This window comes from Gnatocerus cornutus, chromosome 1, assembly GCF_029298725.1.
Source record: "Gnatocerus cornutus isolate USDA-ARS CGAHR chromosome 1, icGnaCorn1.1, whole genome shotgun sequence".
In the NCBI taxonomy this organism is placed as follows: Eukaryota; Metazoa; Arthropoda; class Insecta; order Coleoptera; family Tenebrionidae; genus Gnatocerus; species Gnatocerus cornutus.
In genome coordinates this window covers 27,032,226-27,050,650 of record NC_142233.1, presented here as the reverse complement: position 1 = coordinate 27,050,650, position 18,425 = coordinate 27,032,226, and the positions used below count along the sequence as shown (strand labels likewise).

At 33.1% G+C, this 18,425-nt stretch overlaps 1 protein-coding gene across 2 annotated transcripts in view; it reads left to right on the top strand.

Moving 5' to 3' along the window:
* The window catches only part of LOC148181146 (neural cell adhesion molecule 2-like), a 203,929-nt gene that overhangs the window by 162,687 nt on the left and 22,817 nt on the right, over window positions 1–18,425 (top strand). For both annotated transcript variants that reach the window (XM_088041736.1, XM_088041745.1), the window contains 2 exons: window positions 4,793–5,005; window positions 12,954–13,105. In XM_088041736.1, the coding sequence (XP_087897862.1) occupies window positions 4,793–5,005; window positions 12,954–13,105 (365 nt within the window). The remainder of the gene's footprint in view (window positions 1–4,792; window positions 5,006–12,953; window positions 13,106–18,425) is intronic.

Sequence of the window (18,425 nt, the reverse complement as noted above, 5' to 3'; positions counted from 1 at the left end):
TGAATTCTTCTTTGTTAACTTTGATACTCTAATAAAATGTCAGAGTATACTGTTGACGTTTATTCGAGAAAACCAAATATTTTCTTTGTCAAAATACTTGTTTTTCTTACATCTCTGTGAAAGTAAGAATCACTCAAAACTTTGTTTTGATGAAATCAATTTTTCACAGCACCACTTTGAAATAGCCGCCGCCTCTTTGCTTCAGCGAATCAATTTATTGCATATTTAGTTCAGAAAGTTCGCAGACGTGTACAATATGGGGGGTAATAAAATACATCACATGTGTTTGTTCTCCGGTCCCTAGCGTGAAATTTTATTATTTTCCTGTTACAGCAGTAAATCCGTGTATCATTTTATTTTGTTAGTTTTGAGCGAGATTTTGTTTAATTTAACACGGGCGGTTTACAATATTTTCGACATTAATATTCGCGTTTCGTGTGCTTTTTTGTATGTTTATTGCAACACTAGTTTTATTTTAATGTCAATTTCTGGCATGTAAATAACACAGAAATGGAACGAATGATCGGTCAACAATTAACTCGTGCTTTATGCTTTGATTTTATTCGAGTTTATTTTATCGCCCCTTTTCAATTAAATGAATTATTTCTGTGTCAGGCATTTTAGTTATTTTGGACAAACATGTAGGTATTTACACAAAATAAATTTTTGTCTCTGACTTGGAATTTGCCTTTCTGGGGAATAATTCGAAAAGTTGCTCCACCTATCAGTTGTTCCAAGTGTCAGATGAGCTCCGTCGATAAAAGTCATAAAAGTTAAATCAAGGAGTCAGCAGCGTAAAAAATTATCTTCGTAAGAAGCACAGTCGGAGACAAAACGGAAAACAGTCAGTGTAAAATCAATCTCTGGCAATAAAAGCAAATATAAAATCTCGATTGTTCAAAGTTCGGTCTGTTCGCCAAAGTTTTTGTGGAAACTTTTCACCGGAATAGCGCTCACAAAGAACACATCTTTCGCAATGGCTGACTGATTAACATCGTTGTTTTGTTCTCTCATTAGTCTCCGGAGTAATCTGGATGCTAAGTTTCGGAATTATGGGACCAGGAGGGCCAGGCTTTGGTCCCTGAGCTTCTCGCAGCTCAGCCAGTTTACCCGAGCGCCTCCAGGGAGATTTACCCTGGCGTTATCTTAAACTTTAATCAGTCATTTGTGCTTTTAATTTTGGACGGAGGCGCGAGTATACAGCTCTTTTATGGAGTGTGCATGCCGCTTGTTTTCACTTTCTTCTTTTAGATGCTTGAACCGCCGCGCCGGAACAAACGCCGTCCAGTTTACCTACAAAAATAATGCATAAAGAAAGGGTAAATCTTGACCTCATTTGTTTCTTTGTACATGCATTTAATCAAACTAACAGGTTTTGTTGTTCAAACTTTGCAAAAAAGCGATCACAACCAGGCCAACAACCGACCTAGTTTACAATTTTCCAGCATATCTAATAAACCATTAGTCCAAGCGGAAGCTACAAGTTTGTAATTATAATTATGCGAGATTCTAATTTACACTGTCGTTTTTTATCCCCCTTTACATGAGATTCTCAATTATCGGTTTAAAGCAGCACACGTCATCATTCTCTTGAGAGCCACGACAAAGTGGCAGAAAATGTACAACTCTGATGACTCTAATGGAAAGAACCCCACATTTACGAAAACTATCCAAGAGGGTTACAACTATTAGGACCAAGCAAACGGTCATCCCCTAATTCAGAAAATCCCCGTGATGTATGACGCAACAGTTTGTGTTCGGTGGAACACTCCTTTCAGGGTCCAACTGCAAACAAAGGTCATAGGTGATCATAAATCATTGACAAGTGTCAACTTTATTAATTTACTCAACTGTTAAGTGCAAATTTATGATTCATAATCGATAAAAAAGTTACGACACTACGTGAAAAAGAAGCTGATCTGAAGGATTCAAATCTGTGATATAAAAATATTGGTAGTTTTATGACAAGTACCTGCATAAACGATTTTTTCGCATTTGCCATCGTAAATTACGATCGACCTATAAACCTAAAAAATGCATAAATCATTTTGGCGTTTGATATGGATTTGCGCATTTATGATTGTTGAATATAAAAATAATCCGGCTTCATATGAAATCTATACATTTAACACGCTCGTTTACAAATTCTAATGCACACTAGTGTTTGGAAAATACTTTTACACAAAAAATTTACCAATAAAATTTTATTTTGTTCTCTCAGTCCAAAAAATAATTTGTAGGACAAATATTGTTTATATTAATTAGTTTAATCGAGCTCAATGTTTATTGCGGCAATTTTAAAACATTCTGTATCAACGTAAACGTGAACTGATAACCATCAGGTTTAAAACTACCCTCTCTAAAGAATTTTTATGTTCTACAGTTCTAACGCGAGTCAAATCTTTGATGCATTTACTGACTATTGCATTTAATGCTTGCGGGTATAATAAATGGAATTTCCAATGGTTCAATAATCTCATCTGCTTTAATTAAATTTGAGGGTACCCAGTCTGGCGATGGGGCCTACCAACATGTAGTGTTTGGTTTATATCTAGAGAGGAAGCAATTTATTTAAAAATTTAATTCATGAATGAGGCTCGATGAACTAAATACCTGTTCTCGGTAAAGCTTAATCAGTAATTTATTATTTATTGATCGCGCCTCTTCACTCTTTAAATATTGGATTTGTCTGTTTTGCTCTTTTCACAAAATTGTGCTCTATTCTAACTTTTCCCAACAAATTAAGCGCATTACCCTACATCTAAAATACATTTCGGTTTTTGCAGCAATGCAGAATTTGTCTAGTTGAAAATTTAAATCCTGTTTTCCACCTTCAATAAAATGTCCGATGAGAATTGCATTTAGCAACGGCTAGATGTACATTTAACACTTTTATGTCCTTTGTTGCAGTATTTCATCTGCAAGATCGTGAAACTTTTATATCGAGCTCATAATAGTCCTGTCTAGGTGTGCTAACGTTAAGGACATAAAGTTCACCGCAGAGGGTAAATTATAAATCATGTCGGTAAATTATAAAATCCCGGAAAAGAGACAGATTTTTTACGTTAGTAGTACACATATTTTATGGGAAAATGTGAGTTTTACTTTTGTAAAAATCTATAAATAAGAGATGGCGATTTGTTAATTGTAAATGACAAACATTTTACATTTTTGAATTGGGACGATGAATAACGAAATAGCCCATAAATTGGATTACACAGTGATTTGTTTGGCAATCATGTTTTAATTCAAAATTTATTTTTTAGTTCAGGAACGAAAATGATTCGTGCTTGAAAATTAGTTTCTACCACTTGATTTTAATTTCATTGTGTTTTTCATGTCAACTTGGAATTTTCTCAAGAAAACGATTTTATTTGTAATCACAATTCCCACATAAATCGAGCGACATTGCAATTTTACGTCGTTGCAAAATTATTGAAAATGTTGATTTACCGTTACCCGAATACAGCAAGCTCATTTTATTGCAATCAATATCTCATTTACTATCTACTAATAAAATCAGATTAGTAACTTAATAACCGCATAAATAATAGAAAAGTTAAAACTGTGCTTGTAACGACACGAAAACAAGCATGGATTGGATGTTCTAATTAATTTTTTGGCACGAAAGCGGCTTTCCAATAATGAATTACGTTGATTAAAATAATGATTACATTCGGAATAATGAATGCAAACAATCTATCTCCAATAAAATTAACTTCTTGTTGGATTTACAGATCAATCGATTACAGAAACGCTGAAACTGTCTCTTTTTTTACCCGTCATTCTCGTTTCTATTGTTTCATCAAAAATGCGCTAAATTAAAGCCATTCATCTAAATTTTAGCGCTGGAGAAAATATGAATCGATGGAGCTTTTAATCATCACCGGTTTGTTTTTCTTGCTGCGCCGTTTAAGGGTTACTGACAACAGGTTCTTTACAAAATGTTTTTAGAGATTTTAAGCAACTAAGTAGGTGATAATTACCAGTTTAAAAACGATTAAATATTTATTTACAGTAAAAGCGCCGAAAAGACGTCAACGAAACGAGCTGCATGTGATTGAGCTTTTGCTATAAGCTTTTCGCAAAATTGCTGTATATGATTTGCAAATCATCTCTCAAATGTGTATTTGTCACTAAGCGCTAAATGTCAAAATTTTGTCAAAACCTTAGCCGTTACACGCTCACGTATTTTTTAATTCTATTTCACACTTTGGTGCTTCTCTTTGGTCAAACGCTAATTGTCAATTTTTGTTTCGAAATTTTGGTTTAGAATTGTTGCCTTTATACGCCTTTTTTCTCTGGGTCACGAGTTCTGGGACACCCTGTATCTACAAAGATACAAAATTATTTTATAATTGTAGCATTTCAAAAATGTAGAGAGTAGGTATAGTTATTAAAATGTACAGTAGTGCGAGTCATTGGGTTTACCAGAATCAGAACAAAATGAAAGATGTCTCGTATTTTTGAAACTGAGCTGTATTGATCACAAACTAATATCATAGATGGAATATTTTACAGTCCATCCGATAGTGTAATCTGTTTTGTCGTAGTATTCGTTCTTGATGCATTTCCGAAAATGAATTTGACATGTCGCAAATGAAGCAAGTTTTATAATAAAAATATTTAGATTTCTTCAGCTTCCACTGTCATTCTTGTGGTTTATACATATAATGAATTTATAACGTGTTGTTTAATTCTGCCATGAATTCATGCAGGCAGGCGCCTCTGTCTTTTCAAATAAAGCGTCGTTGGACACCTCCGTTCTAATTTTTTATGAAATCTGTTGCAGCCAAGCCTTTGCCAACAGTGACATGGTTTCGCAACGACGTGGTGGTCAGTAATGTCAGTGTGGCATTACCAAGCGGTGGGACGACGCACGTCCGCAGTGAATTGAGGATAACAGGACTGGGACGCCGCGACGTCCACTCAGAACTCACCTGTCAGGCGTCCAATAATCCAAAAACAGCCCCTCTAGCCTCCACTCTGCATGTAGACATGAATTGTAAGTAGGCTGATATTGACAGGTGTGGTTGTGTCGATGCATACATTATATTTGCATTGTAATCTACAGCGGGGATTATGGGAGATCGAGATTGACGTTGCAGATAAATACATGTTCGTAGAAATTTAAAAACAACAAACGGAGCCAAAGACTTTGATAAAAATGCAGATTTTATTTCGGTTTTCGTTATGAAATGGTAAGCGAACAAAAGGAAATCGTCCAGTTGAATGTAGCAAAGAAACTTATGCTTTATTGGGGACTTTAAACTTGTGGTATTTTTCAATGTATTGCATGTACAAGACTTCCAGTTTGTGATATTTATTGAAGTGAACTGTTCAAGCCGCAAGAAGGTCTTAGTTCAGGGAAACTTGCTACAAGTATAGTTGAATCCAGAGGAAAGCTTACATATAAAGGATTTGTTCTCCGTTTCTTTAATCGTAAACATAAAAGTGCAGTTTGGGTTGCATTTATAAATTGTCGGACGTAGAAACTATTTTTTCCGGCGATCGTTTGTTTTTAGGTACTATTAATGCATGATTTGTCGAAATTAAAGTGGGCCATTAAGAATGATTTGATCCATCCAATTACACACGCAATTCAATAATGATCTGAAGACGCGGTTCTGAAGGCCCTAGATCTGTTTGTTTATTAATACCAACCACGATTTTTAGACTTCACATAGAGACTCCTAGTTCGATAGACATTGTTTGGAATTACCCTCAAATTCGACAACTGTGGACATATCGGGCACATTCATCACACACATAACCTCACTTTGGTTTTGTATTTTTGGTTGCGTAACCACCTTTGTACTAATTTTCTTTTTTTGGCGAATTTTTCAATATTCGATCACCGGAAAAGTTTTGTAACTAACTTTATGGGTAATGAGCGATTAATAATTTCGCTTATTAACGACATTTACTACTTTCGTGCTGGTTAAAATCGCTTAATTATTAATCGCTTTCATTAACCAACTTGTTTGTTAAATAGCTATTAATTCGTTTAACGGAAATTAAAATTGAATTGTACAGAACAGAATTGATTTGAACATTTAATGTTATTATTTTATTATCATTTTAATACAAATAAGAATTTATTATTAGGAGTATAAATTTTGCTTTTTTGACCTGATAAAATTTAAATATTTCTGAAAACTTTATATTGTTACACATTTATACATAAATCTTAAATAGAATATTACGGTTTACTGAGGTTATTTGCTTTGTGCGACACACTCTCTATAAATTAATTTTGGTGTGAGAAAAATAACTTTTAAAATTGGAAATATACAGAATGGTCTGTATTGCATTTTAAGAATAAATTTGCGAAAAAAGTTTCAAATTCATTTATGACTGGTGATATTTAATTTGTGAGATTTGTGATTACTTAACATTAAATTGATGTAATTTAAAATAAATATCTACCACATGTTTTTTCTTTGCAAATTTACTCTTAGAATGCAAGACAGAATATCGTCGACTTAGGTCGTTAAATTGCGAAGTCCATTTTGAAAGTTTTTGACGGAGGTCGATAAATCTCAATTTTTCACATATCTGTCGTCTAATCTAAGATCTGAAAACTTGTAGACTGAAAATAGAATGTTTCTTCATTTTGAAATTATAGCACATAAAAGAATCGAACGCAAAATCTTTTGGTTTTCGTTTTTACAAAATCGATAACGCAGTTGATCCAAAAACTTAACGACTTAATATGTGGTCTTTTGTGAGTTCTGAAACACTCTGTAAATATGTTAGTAAGTGAAAAAGTATGAAAAAGCCTATTTCAATTATAGTAGATCTTCTGAAAATAAGAAAGAAAGTACGAACTGGCACAGATTTGCATAACATACATTTTACGCGTTTATATTATCCAACTGTCATGTTACAATGCAACATATATCATTTTTATGTGTTACTTTGTTAGAAAATAAAATAACTGATGAATGGCACATTTAATTAATAACAACAGGTGCAAACGATCAAACTCGCCTACAGCCCATGAATTGTTTTACATTTCATATTTTTATAGAAATTGACATTTTCAGATGATATACTATAGTAACAGAATTATTTAAGCTCGATTTTATTTCAGTTTATTCGCATCTCAAATAAAGGATCTAACAATTCATTTTAAAACCTTTGTAACTTCTCGATTTGCAATTTACTTCTTCCTTACAAAAATTGAAACCACTAGGCACTGACTGTTAAATTTCACATAAAGTTTGTCGACGGTGGGATGCTAAACCTTTCTTCTTCCATTTTTAACATGCAAATGGATCTGTGAAGTGTTGCAAGTGCAAAATTAGTTTGTTTTTCTAGTTTTTTGTACAAGCGCGCAACACTTTTATGGATAAATATTACTTGAAGTTGGAGGGTTGGAATATTCAGCGAATTTTTTGTGTTCCTCCATTCACAGTGTGTAAATTGCTTTTCAGAGTTCCGCATTGTAACTCATTGTTATAATAAATAGCTATTATAGCTAATTATCCAAAGGTTGTTTCTAAAGTCCTGGGAGTTGTGTCGTGGTTTGCACATAAAGCGGACAGTGCTTGTTAACATGCATAGACACATTTTGTCTTGTTTCCTAATCTAGATCCCATGAGACTGGTTGACTTTGCTTTGCATATAATCCAGGAAACAGTGCTTAATTTTCCAATAAATGCGAAAAATGTTGCAGAATATGTAGATATAGATAGGAGAAATTTAAATTTATAACTTCAACTTCAACATGTCCATTGTATGCTAATTTTAGACAGGCATCGTCAAGAATTATAAATGCGAGTTTAATTAATCTTTGGCTTAATATGGGCAATCCAAAATACGCTTTAGTTTATGTACTTGTGAGAAAAATTAAATTTGACAGTTCGGAAGCAAACGACATAATGGCATGTTTTTTAGCAAGTGTAAAAAAAATATTAAAAAGCAAAATCAAAGTCACAGTTACAATTTTCCAACCACAATTCCAATCACTTTGAATACAATCTTGTTTTGTTCATTCTGTTTATTATTGGGTATCATGAGTATTTTATTATTTAGAACAGAACACGGTATAAAAAACAAAAAACGTTCGCATATTCCGACAATGCATAAAATTTGTTTCCAGTTTTCCAACAGACTTTGTAAAACTTACTTTGCACCAATGTTATTCAGATCAATATCTACTTTTATTTTTATTATTGTTATAGTTCACTGAATATAAAACGTCATATTTTCTCACTATAAAATGTTCAAGTTTTAAAAACATTTCAGATATCCAAGAACGAAAATTTTAGTTGGTACAAGGTTTAGCAAATAAATTACAGAAGAAACTAACATAAACTAGAAAATTTCATTAGCAAATATAATAATATGTAAGTGCAGCGGATTTGGGGATGTAAATTTTGTAATAATGTCATAATCCGTTTGATCATAACCTAGTTGCATAATTTACCACTGCAATTTAATTTATGTGTAGTTTATTATATCAACAATAACAGTTTTGGACACAAACAACACAGTAAACTGATTCGATGTACCTAGCAATAACACATTAAACGAATTGGTCCTACTAATGCCATTAAAATTATTTTGAAGAAATACTTATTTGTACGTAATTTTTCCTGCAGTTTTTCAATTTACAAAGGTGCAATTTTTTAATTAGCAGGTTTTGAAAGACATAGGCAAGATACTTGTAGCATGACCAACTGCATTTATTACAAGTAATATGGCCGTGCCATTTACTCTTGGCAAAAATGTTTCCGTTTGGCATACGGTTAGTAGGGCCCTCTACACAACCGTTAAGGTATCAATCGCCTGTCAAACTGACAGAGAGCTTCAGCTAGACATGTTAGATCAAAGTTAAATTGAGTTAAATAAGAAACCAGAGAAGAAACAGTTAACAAAAACACTTTACTTTCACTGAATTCAAAGAAAACTAACAGCAGGTAAACTGTTCAAACATTGGAACAGTAGGTTACAATAATTATTACAGCTTCAGTACTTTCCGGCTCTGCGGTTTATAATTCAGAGGAAGACGTTTGATGGAATCAGTCCTTTCTACACAAATATTACTGACGACTGGTTTGGTAGTAGCTTTAACAATTAATTTGCATACTGAAGCCTTATGAGTTTCACAGGAGAAAATGGGGTTTCGAATCAGGTATGGACATAGTTGTTCAAGACAATATTCACAAGGCTTCTCTGGTTGTAGAAATGGCAAAATCTCTTGAACAAGCTCCGCGATTCTTTGAATGATACCCACAAAAGTATCGTTGGGGTATATCAATCCACCACGATCTTGAAGAGCAATTAGTTGCATCAGAGGTCCTGGGATGGTTGTTGATAGCAATGGTGTCAGACATTCATCACAGTGAAATTCGTCGTTAAGCTTCTTAATAATATATCCTGACAAAAATGCTATTGATGCGGAAAATATGTTGTTTTCAGGTACAATGTTATTTTGAAGATTTTCAATTTTGTTTTTTACTTCAATCGGTAAAATTAGATCTTGGGTAACTCTTGAATTTGTTACGATTTTGTCAGATGTTAAAACGCTTGCAGAACTAACAAAATTGATCCGTTCAGCAGTATTCGAAGATTGCGATGCTTTGACAATTCCACAACGAAGTATTTGTCGAATGGCATAATCTGCTGTTCTTGCATCTGTTGCATCATTGGACCCCCCTCTTAATCGTACATGCGAAAACATCCCTTCTATTGCATCTGAACTAAATGATCTTGTGAGAACATAGTAAAATCCTACTTGACTCAGCAAGAATTGAATGCACAAGGCAGTGCTTTTTGCCGTAAATTGTAATGCGTGAGCAGTCTCTTTACTCAATCCTTTTAGACCTGCTTTTGCAGAGTTCGCCTGAATGTCGTCAACAAATTTTGGGAAAGTAATATTTAACCATGAAAGACGTTCGTCTGATACATCCACATAGGGAGCCACCGAGTCATCAAGAGAATGTATGTAGTGTCGTCTACTGGAAACATTATGCACCTGGAAAAAGTGATACATATTTTCCATGTATTGCACCGTGCCTTCAACGTTGGAAAACCTTTCATCTCCAGCCTCATTCAAAAATTTCAAAGATGCAGTCACAGCGGGCGAAAATACTTGAATGGCCCTCAGCACATTCATTTTTTCAAAATTCGATGGAAACAAATGTTTTTTTGTCAAGTACCTGACAGGTTTTACAGGTAGACCTTTCTGCAATTCATATAGTTCTTTTAAATAACTTGAAGTTATTCTTCCTTTAGAAGACTGCATGTCGTGGTCCAAAAACAAATTTCTAGCGTTCTTCAGAGCATGGCAAAAGTCAAAACTTAGGAAGAGTGGGATGTGCTCTAAAATTGGATGCTTAATAGTGTTCTGAAGGGTACCATTACCGAACTTCCGAAAAAGAGCTACGTTTGATGACATATTGTCGGTCACCATCCTGATTACAATATAGCCACAGTCTGTTAAAAGTTGCAGAACATTTTTAGTTAAAACATATAGCTCTTGAGTGGTAAGGGAACCATGGAAAAAATAGCCTGCAGGGATGGTGTATTTTGTACATAAACCGTGTACGACGAAACAAAGCATTTTGTTTGCTACTTTAGGTCCACTTCCAATATTGTGCGGTGTTGTTGTATCAAGTCCGTAAATTTCATCTTCTGGGCGACTGTAATGGACTTTCTCCTTTATGGCCATATCGTCAATTATTATTGAGCAGATTCTCTCGATCGGTTTCTTTAACTGAGATATTTCCATAGATAAACGTTGCTTTATTAATTCATTGCGACCTTGAAATTCACCCAGATATCTACGAATTGTCGTTTTCGATGGTAATTTTAGCAAATTCTGATGACAAAAGATGTAGCCTTTTGGAGAACAGAACCTCCATACAGTACACAACCGGATTGAAATTTCTGACCATCGGGGCTTTTTCTTATAATGATTTCTAATTAGATCTAGAAGAAATATTGATCTTTCGTCAGAATTGTTCGCATCTTTTACAATTTTATTAAATTTGAATGTTTCGAAGTGGTGTAATTTTTCTTCTAAATCTTTCATTTTTGATGAACACTGAGAATACTTGCTTTTGGTTCTTTTCAACTGTTGTTTCAGAACTTTACACTGATATTGAAGATCCTTAATTTCTTTATCTTTTGGCGATTCGGTGCTTATGATTGGGGTGGAATAGATCGGAATATCTTCTTCCAAATTTACACGAAGATTAGGAGTAGGAGAAGGATCCTAGAGTTAGGAAAGAAGTTAAGGTTTGTTTGAAAGAAGTGTGTTTTACCTACAGACAACATAAATGGAACAGCATTTTTACTAAGGCATGTTTTCTTCGACGTTGTTATCAAACATTCCGCACTGAAGTGTTTGGAGCATATAACGGAACGGTCGGAAATTTTAGACAAATCTAAAATAATTTAGACATTATTTGAAATAAGAAATGAATGGTACAAAACTACCACAAAAATCTGCGAGCACTTCAAACCATTTGCTTCGCGCAATTTCGTTAGCCGGTAACTCAAAAAGTGGCTTCTCGGGGTTTCCACAAATGAAACACTTCCTAACCATTTTAAAAGTGAAAGTCTTAGAGCTCAGTGTTTAAAAGTAACGTAGAACAAGAAACAAGGATAACAAAAACGAGAAAACAACACCTAATAACTAAACTCAACAATAAAAACAACAAGAACTCAAAAAAAGCAGCAAAATTCTATTGACAGGCAATAAATGATGACAATAATGACATTAATACGCCAAAGCCAACTTGAAGTTGGAATAAAAATTTGAAAGTCGCCTTCCCCGCCTCGATTAAACTCGAGTAGCATGATACGGACAAAATTATAACTAGCGGCGCCACTCATCGTATCGACGGCCTACTATGCAGGAACACCATTCTTGTTCAAATGGCACGGCCATATTACGCGTCAAGCGTAATAAATGCAGTTGGTCATGCTTGTAGTAGATACATGTCAATTTTGATTAATAGATGGCTCTACAAGCAATTGTCAAAATATAATGATGAAAAACATAACGTCGGCGTAAGTTGTTAAGTTGCTAAGTTCATTTTTAATCAATTTTATAAAAAGGATAACAGAATGGTACAGCATTGGATCTTTTTATGTGTTATTATTTCAGAATTAAGAAACACTATTCTTTCATTCCCCAAATTTTCAAATTCTAGATTTGACGACAAATATATAAAAAAATTAAGATTTTTTGACCGCCATTATGAAATTTGAAAATGGACTTAGCAACTTAACGACCTAAGCCAACGATAAGTTATAATAAAATATTTGCTAAATTGCAGTAAAAATAACAAAAACAAGTTTATTGCGGATGTACCTACCTACAATTTGGTGACAGTTCCGCAGCAATTGCACGAATTAAAAAAAATCAGCATTGTGTAAAAACATTTTAAATTTGGCGCCTACAAAAAAATCTGTGCAGGAAAAATGAAGTTTATGGGAATAATTTTTGTGAATAAAACAGAAAATTACTACCCTCGGCTGTTGGCGCAGAATGTGGCTCGCGTTATTTTATAAACCATAGCGAAAAGAAGTTTCAGTTGCACAAACACAGCCAAACGAGTCGGCAAAAGGTGACATCCGTTTTATTTGTGTACACATCGGCCTTTTTATGTCTCTTATGTTTGTTCATGACAAAGTGTCACCTTATACCGTAATTTTTCTCCACTTAAATAAACCCTAGCAAACATCACACTTGCCGCATTTTTGTGTTGATCTTAACGTAATTTCCGCACGGACTCGATGACTTTATTTTTTTAATGGCTCAGTTTTAATCCTCGTGGTTCTTCCATAATTCATTTCATGCTAGAGGATTCATCAAGATCCGACTTCTCGGAAATAAATAGGACAGCAACAAACAATTCCATCGCTGATGAAAATCCTTCATTCTTTTCATACAAAAGCTTTGAGGTTTTGGTGACGTGCTGCTTTTATTGCAGTTGGACCGCTTGATGTTAAGATCTTGGGGGCGAACCAGCCCCTTTCAGCGGGGAGGAGGTACGACCTACTGTGTCAGAGTTCGGGGTCAAGACCGCCAGCGAGTATCACCTGGTGGAGAAATGGACAAAGGTTGGAAGGGGCCAAGAAAACGGTAAGTTCAAACATTTGTTATTTTCTGCAGTTCACGAAAAAACAAAGTAAATAAAGAGACACTTTCTTGCGTTAACTGATTCCGGTTGCAACGGCTTCTGCATGCGTACTTACACAAATTCCTAATCTAAATTTTCTAAATTCATAAAAGATAAGTTTTATTTGCTTTTGCTTTTTATTCCTGCCTATATGAAACATTTGTTTGTTCGATTTTTATTTATACGGTAACGTTTTGGTGCCAGTTTATGCGAGCGTGAGGTAATAAAGCATTACAATTTTAATATCCTAATAGCTATGCACATCGGAAAATGATATTAAAAATTAAATATGTATATTACCCTGTTAATCCCAAACCACGCATAAAATAGCAGAGATTAATCGAATATATCCCACTAGGTAATAAAACAAACATATGTACACTTATATCCATATAAATGATACAGTAATTAGTTGCCATTGCTCCATACAAAATTTGTTTATAATTAAATTACCCTACATTTTATTTGGTCATGAAAGTAGAATCAAAATATTAATATTTTATAGCATTATTAGATTTTCAACACTATATGTGCTACGAGCTGAATGCTTTAAAATGTCTCTTGGTATTGATCTGACATCAAATCAAATATTGAATAAAGTACGCTTGGATATAAATATTTAATCACATCATCACTATCATTATCTGTTTTCCCTTTTACCGACAACTGAGACAATTGAGATAATTGAGTGTCGATGTGTTCTTAGTTTTTTTCTGTTTTTTTTTTTCTTTTGTTCTGTCCTAACTTAGGTCGTTAGTCTTTAATATCGGCAGGAGATTTTTGTCTGAATTTTCTCTCTGTAGGACTTCTTTCATTTTCATCCCTTATTATGTCTTTACATTCTAGTCCATTCTAATTGTGTTTCTCCAATCACTTAAACTTTTATTGTTTTTTCCTAGTATTTTTATCAGTTTTTCTGATAATATTTCTGTTTTTATCTTTTTGGTATTATCTAGTTTATGTTTTCTTTTCTGAAAATATGTTTCTTTTTTATTCTTATTTATGAATATACATATATCGATTTATTTAATAAACACAAGTTTTACTTTTACTTACTTTTTCTTCGTAAATTGCACTAGTCAACAAATTTTGGACAAAATTGGAGTCGCCAGTTTTTGCCAAGATATTTGAGAAAAACTAATCAAAAGTTTCGAAAAATCAATAATTTCAAAACACTTGTTTATGTCATGTAAGCCACAAAATTTTTGTTTAGGGTAGGCCATGAAAGAGAGAGACAAACATAGAAGTCGTGTCGGAGTGAAATTTTGTTTTTGATATAACCTCAATTTTTTTGATGAAACATTACTAGGTGCAAATAAGAGAAAATGTGTCCAGTATCAATTATTAGACGAGCAACCTGGCAGAGTAAAAGTCAGATCAATATTTTTTTTAAAGGTTGGCCTAAAAAATAAGGTGGATCACACGTCCGAATAACTATTTGCATAGACCCCCTAAATTGGTACCTACATTGATTTTTTAATGTACCTAATACGTTATAATAAAACGGTTGAAATTTCTGCTTTCTAACGTGGTGGTAAACACCTTATTATCTATTGTCATGTAGCAGTTACATGACAAAGAATAAAGAGATTTTTTGTGAAAAATAAAATACGTTTTTTCAATTTTTAAAAATTTTGTATAAACTTATTTAATAACTACCAAATTTAAGTCTCCCGTTTCTAAATGATTTTTTTCAGAATAGAAATTAATAATATATGTATAAGACATAATATAAAAATATAATAAAATAAAATAAAAATTATGGAGCAACTGTTAAAAAATTGTTTCGAAAACACTGCTAAACAAATTCCGTAATTTTGTAAGTTTTCGAGAAAAACTCAAAGTGAAATAAATTTACAGTAAAATAAAAAAAAATGTTAAAAACATTCTTTAAAATTGACCTGATGGAGCAAAACAAACTTTTAAATTCGGTTTCAGGAAGCCATTCCATTTCACGTTTCCAGAACAAAAAATATTGTCACTTTCAAACGATTAAACATTAAACAATTTAGCCTATTTGTTTTTGTTTTTTTATCTGTTGACTCTTTATTATTGTTATTTTCATCTTTTCTATTGTTGCTATTTAACATACATGCATATCCATAGATATTACTCACAGTGACCTCCTCTTAGCTTTATGAAAAATGGCAGAAACTCCAGTAAAACGAAACAGAACTCATAAAATATTTTTTATGGAAAACGAAATTCAATTTGCAGGTTATTGAAAATTTATGTTTCGCGGACAGATAAAAGTTAAATTTAATAATTAAATTATAATCGTTTTATTGATTTTGAGAAAATTGTGGATATTTTTTCTCTTTAATAAGGTTTAATTTTGTGATATTCTTTTAAATTTTTTGATAAAACTATAAATGTATTTTTACTTCGTACCTTTTGAGATAACTTAAGTCATGGCATTATACGATCGTATCCATTAAACTGAAGATTTTTATTTCGTCCATTAGTCACTTTAAAACGTCAGTCGTTCACTTTATCTAGAAATTCTAACTTTAATAACTAGCTACAAGTATTCCTTTTTAAAGCAAGTTTCATTACCTTCTAGACGTGTTATATTTGTAGCCTCTTTATAGTCTATGAATAGAAGTAGCACCTTTAAGAGCTAAATTAAATTGGTTGTTGTGATCTTTCCTTTGTAGCTGTCGGTGTATTCGATAGAATAGGAAACGTCAGTCCTTGAATTACCATCCCCAAACTTCAGACAATTGAAGCAAACATAAAAAGACGCAATAACTCAAGTTAAAAAAACACTAGGCATTGAACATAACGTGATCCAGGACAATTCTTCCGAAAGCATTCAAATTGGACAGTAGAAATGCACAGAATGTGTTTCCTATCAACTTGCATAAAATTCCTCCGCACATCTCTTGGTTATTTTCCATGTTTGTAGCATTTTATGTACGGTTTGACATTAATTCATAGTAAAATCTCCCGGGTGTTTAAAATCTCTCATTATACGGAATATGATGCAGAACGTCTCATTTATATGCATTAGATATTTTCTCCAACTGGATTCTCTCACTACTTTAATGGTGGAACCTTTTATGGTATTAATATTCCTGTGTGGCCTGAGTTTTTATTATGAGCTTTTATTGATTGATATTCGCTACAGATTTGAGTGAAAGCCGGCTTTTATTGTTATTGCATCATATACAAAATAGCTTTTCGAATTATTTTCTCGTTTGTATCGCCTAAAGCTGTACAGGGGGGTTAAAGCTAAAAGCGGAAGTTAAATACCAATGCGTTTTGTTACGTCTTACTTTTCTATACCCTGAATTGATTTTTCCTAATAGTATGTAGTTATTTAAGCATTTAAGTTGGTATGTATAATTTTGTTGTTGCCCGAAACATGTAAAACGATAATGCCGGTGGTTCTTTATTTGTTTTTTGCACAGTTAGCACAATAAATTATGTTAATAACTAATAATTAAATCGTATTACTTATAAAATTTGTTGCCTTTGATTTGTTAAACTTTTTCTTAACGCCCTAGGGCTCTAAGAAGATGTACCCGTTTTGACAACCAAGTCCGGACTGAAACTTTAACATATCTCCCGAAAAATACTCTCGGAAAATTGATGAAAATTACCGACCGTACAAAATAATATATTAGAATATAATTGCGTGAGTCTGGACTTAAATACTCATTTAGAGGCTTGTGTTTTTAAAACAGATAATCAGATTCTTTTTATCGATGCATTTGCTTGAAATAAATTTTTGGCACTGAAATCGAAAGCTCCCACTGGTTAAATTGAATTCTATTATTGTTACGAGCAATCAGATAATGGAAACAAAATTGTCAGGCACGAGATCAAGAACCAGACTTTTTTTTTCAACACCCATTAGTTTTCGAATGTGGACCCCTCCAAGCTTCCTCATTCTAATTCCTCCAATTGTCGCTCCCTCCAAGTTTGCATCATTTATGGAAAACGTAACTTTTTTGTTTTCCCGTTCCGTGCCGACTAAAACAATGAAACTCCGGTCGGTTGTGTTTTCCGAAATGGCTGTTCATTTCACGGCGTGTACAAATTTGCACGCAGCTTTTATTGTGCAGAGGTGAATCCAAATCGTTTGATTTAATCACGCCACGGTCTGCGTTTTGTTATTGAAGTTGAATACAGTTTTATTGTTTCAGCATTCCTTTATAAAAGCACGCCGAGATTGATTTCGGTAATTATTGTGTTCGTATTTTCCAGGGATTTTTAGATTAAATTTCAAATTACTGACCTATTTTAAAACTCAAAGTGTAAAATTATGTTTGCCTAATTAGATACTTGATGGTTTACGAGGACAAAAGTTGTAAATTCAGAGCTAACGGGGTGACAATATTGTATGGTGCTATAAACTGTTTACGAGGAAAGTTTTTTATTCCCGGGAAGGAGTTTTGTTAATTAATCGAAAATGCATTTTAGCCAAGCTAAAAGGCAGCGATATGTTTTCTAGGTTATTCGAACGTAAATTTTCTAGTAAAGAGAGTTGTACTGATTGAAATCGTAGAAATCCTTTTGTATTCTTCAGTAACGACACCAATTTCCAGCAATAAATCTTTGAATTTTCTCATATTATTTTTTACTCACATAACTCAATATTCAGTTTCATAACGCAATCGAAATAAAATTTTGGGAAGTTTGTGAATTTGGTTTGTTTATTATCTGTGCAAAATTACAAAAGTAGCAAGAAATTAACAAGGTTTGGAAATTTTTATTTTTAGGAAAAACAAATAATTTTCAAAATGTTTGTGAAATTAGTCACTCCTTTTGGAAAGTTGATGGTTTTTGGTTCACCTAATAACTGTGATAAGTAATAAAATTTGGAGGATAAGCATTAGATTTTGGAATTTTTCATTTCGTTCGAAATATTTGGAAAATATTTTTAAAATTTTAAAGAATTCGAAGGTTTTGGTCTGCATAATTACAAAATTATATAATTATAATTATTATAATTATTATTATTACTATTATACCTATACCTACAGGGTGTTAGGAAACGTTACGGCCATAGAAAAAGGGGTGATGGAGGCAGCGGTGAAAAGTAATGTTTCGAAGTTTTTTTCGGGTTTTCTTGAACCGTTTAAAAGCTGGAAGGCTTTGAATGTGACCAATCAGGGAACAATTTGCATAAGGTTACAAAAATTTGAATCAGAGTTACTGAAGGAAATTTTTTGTTTGATGTCAAATTGACAGTTCTTATTTTTTATTAGTGGCGTACTTGTTCCATTTTTGTGGACATTACAAATCAAGTTCGTCAAAACGAAAATGTGTTGGGTA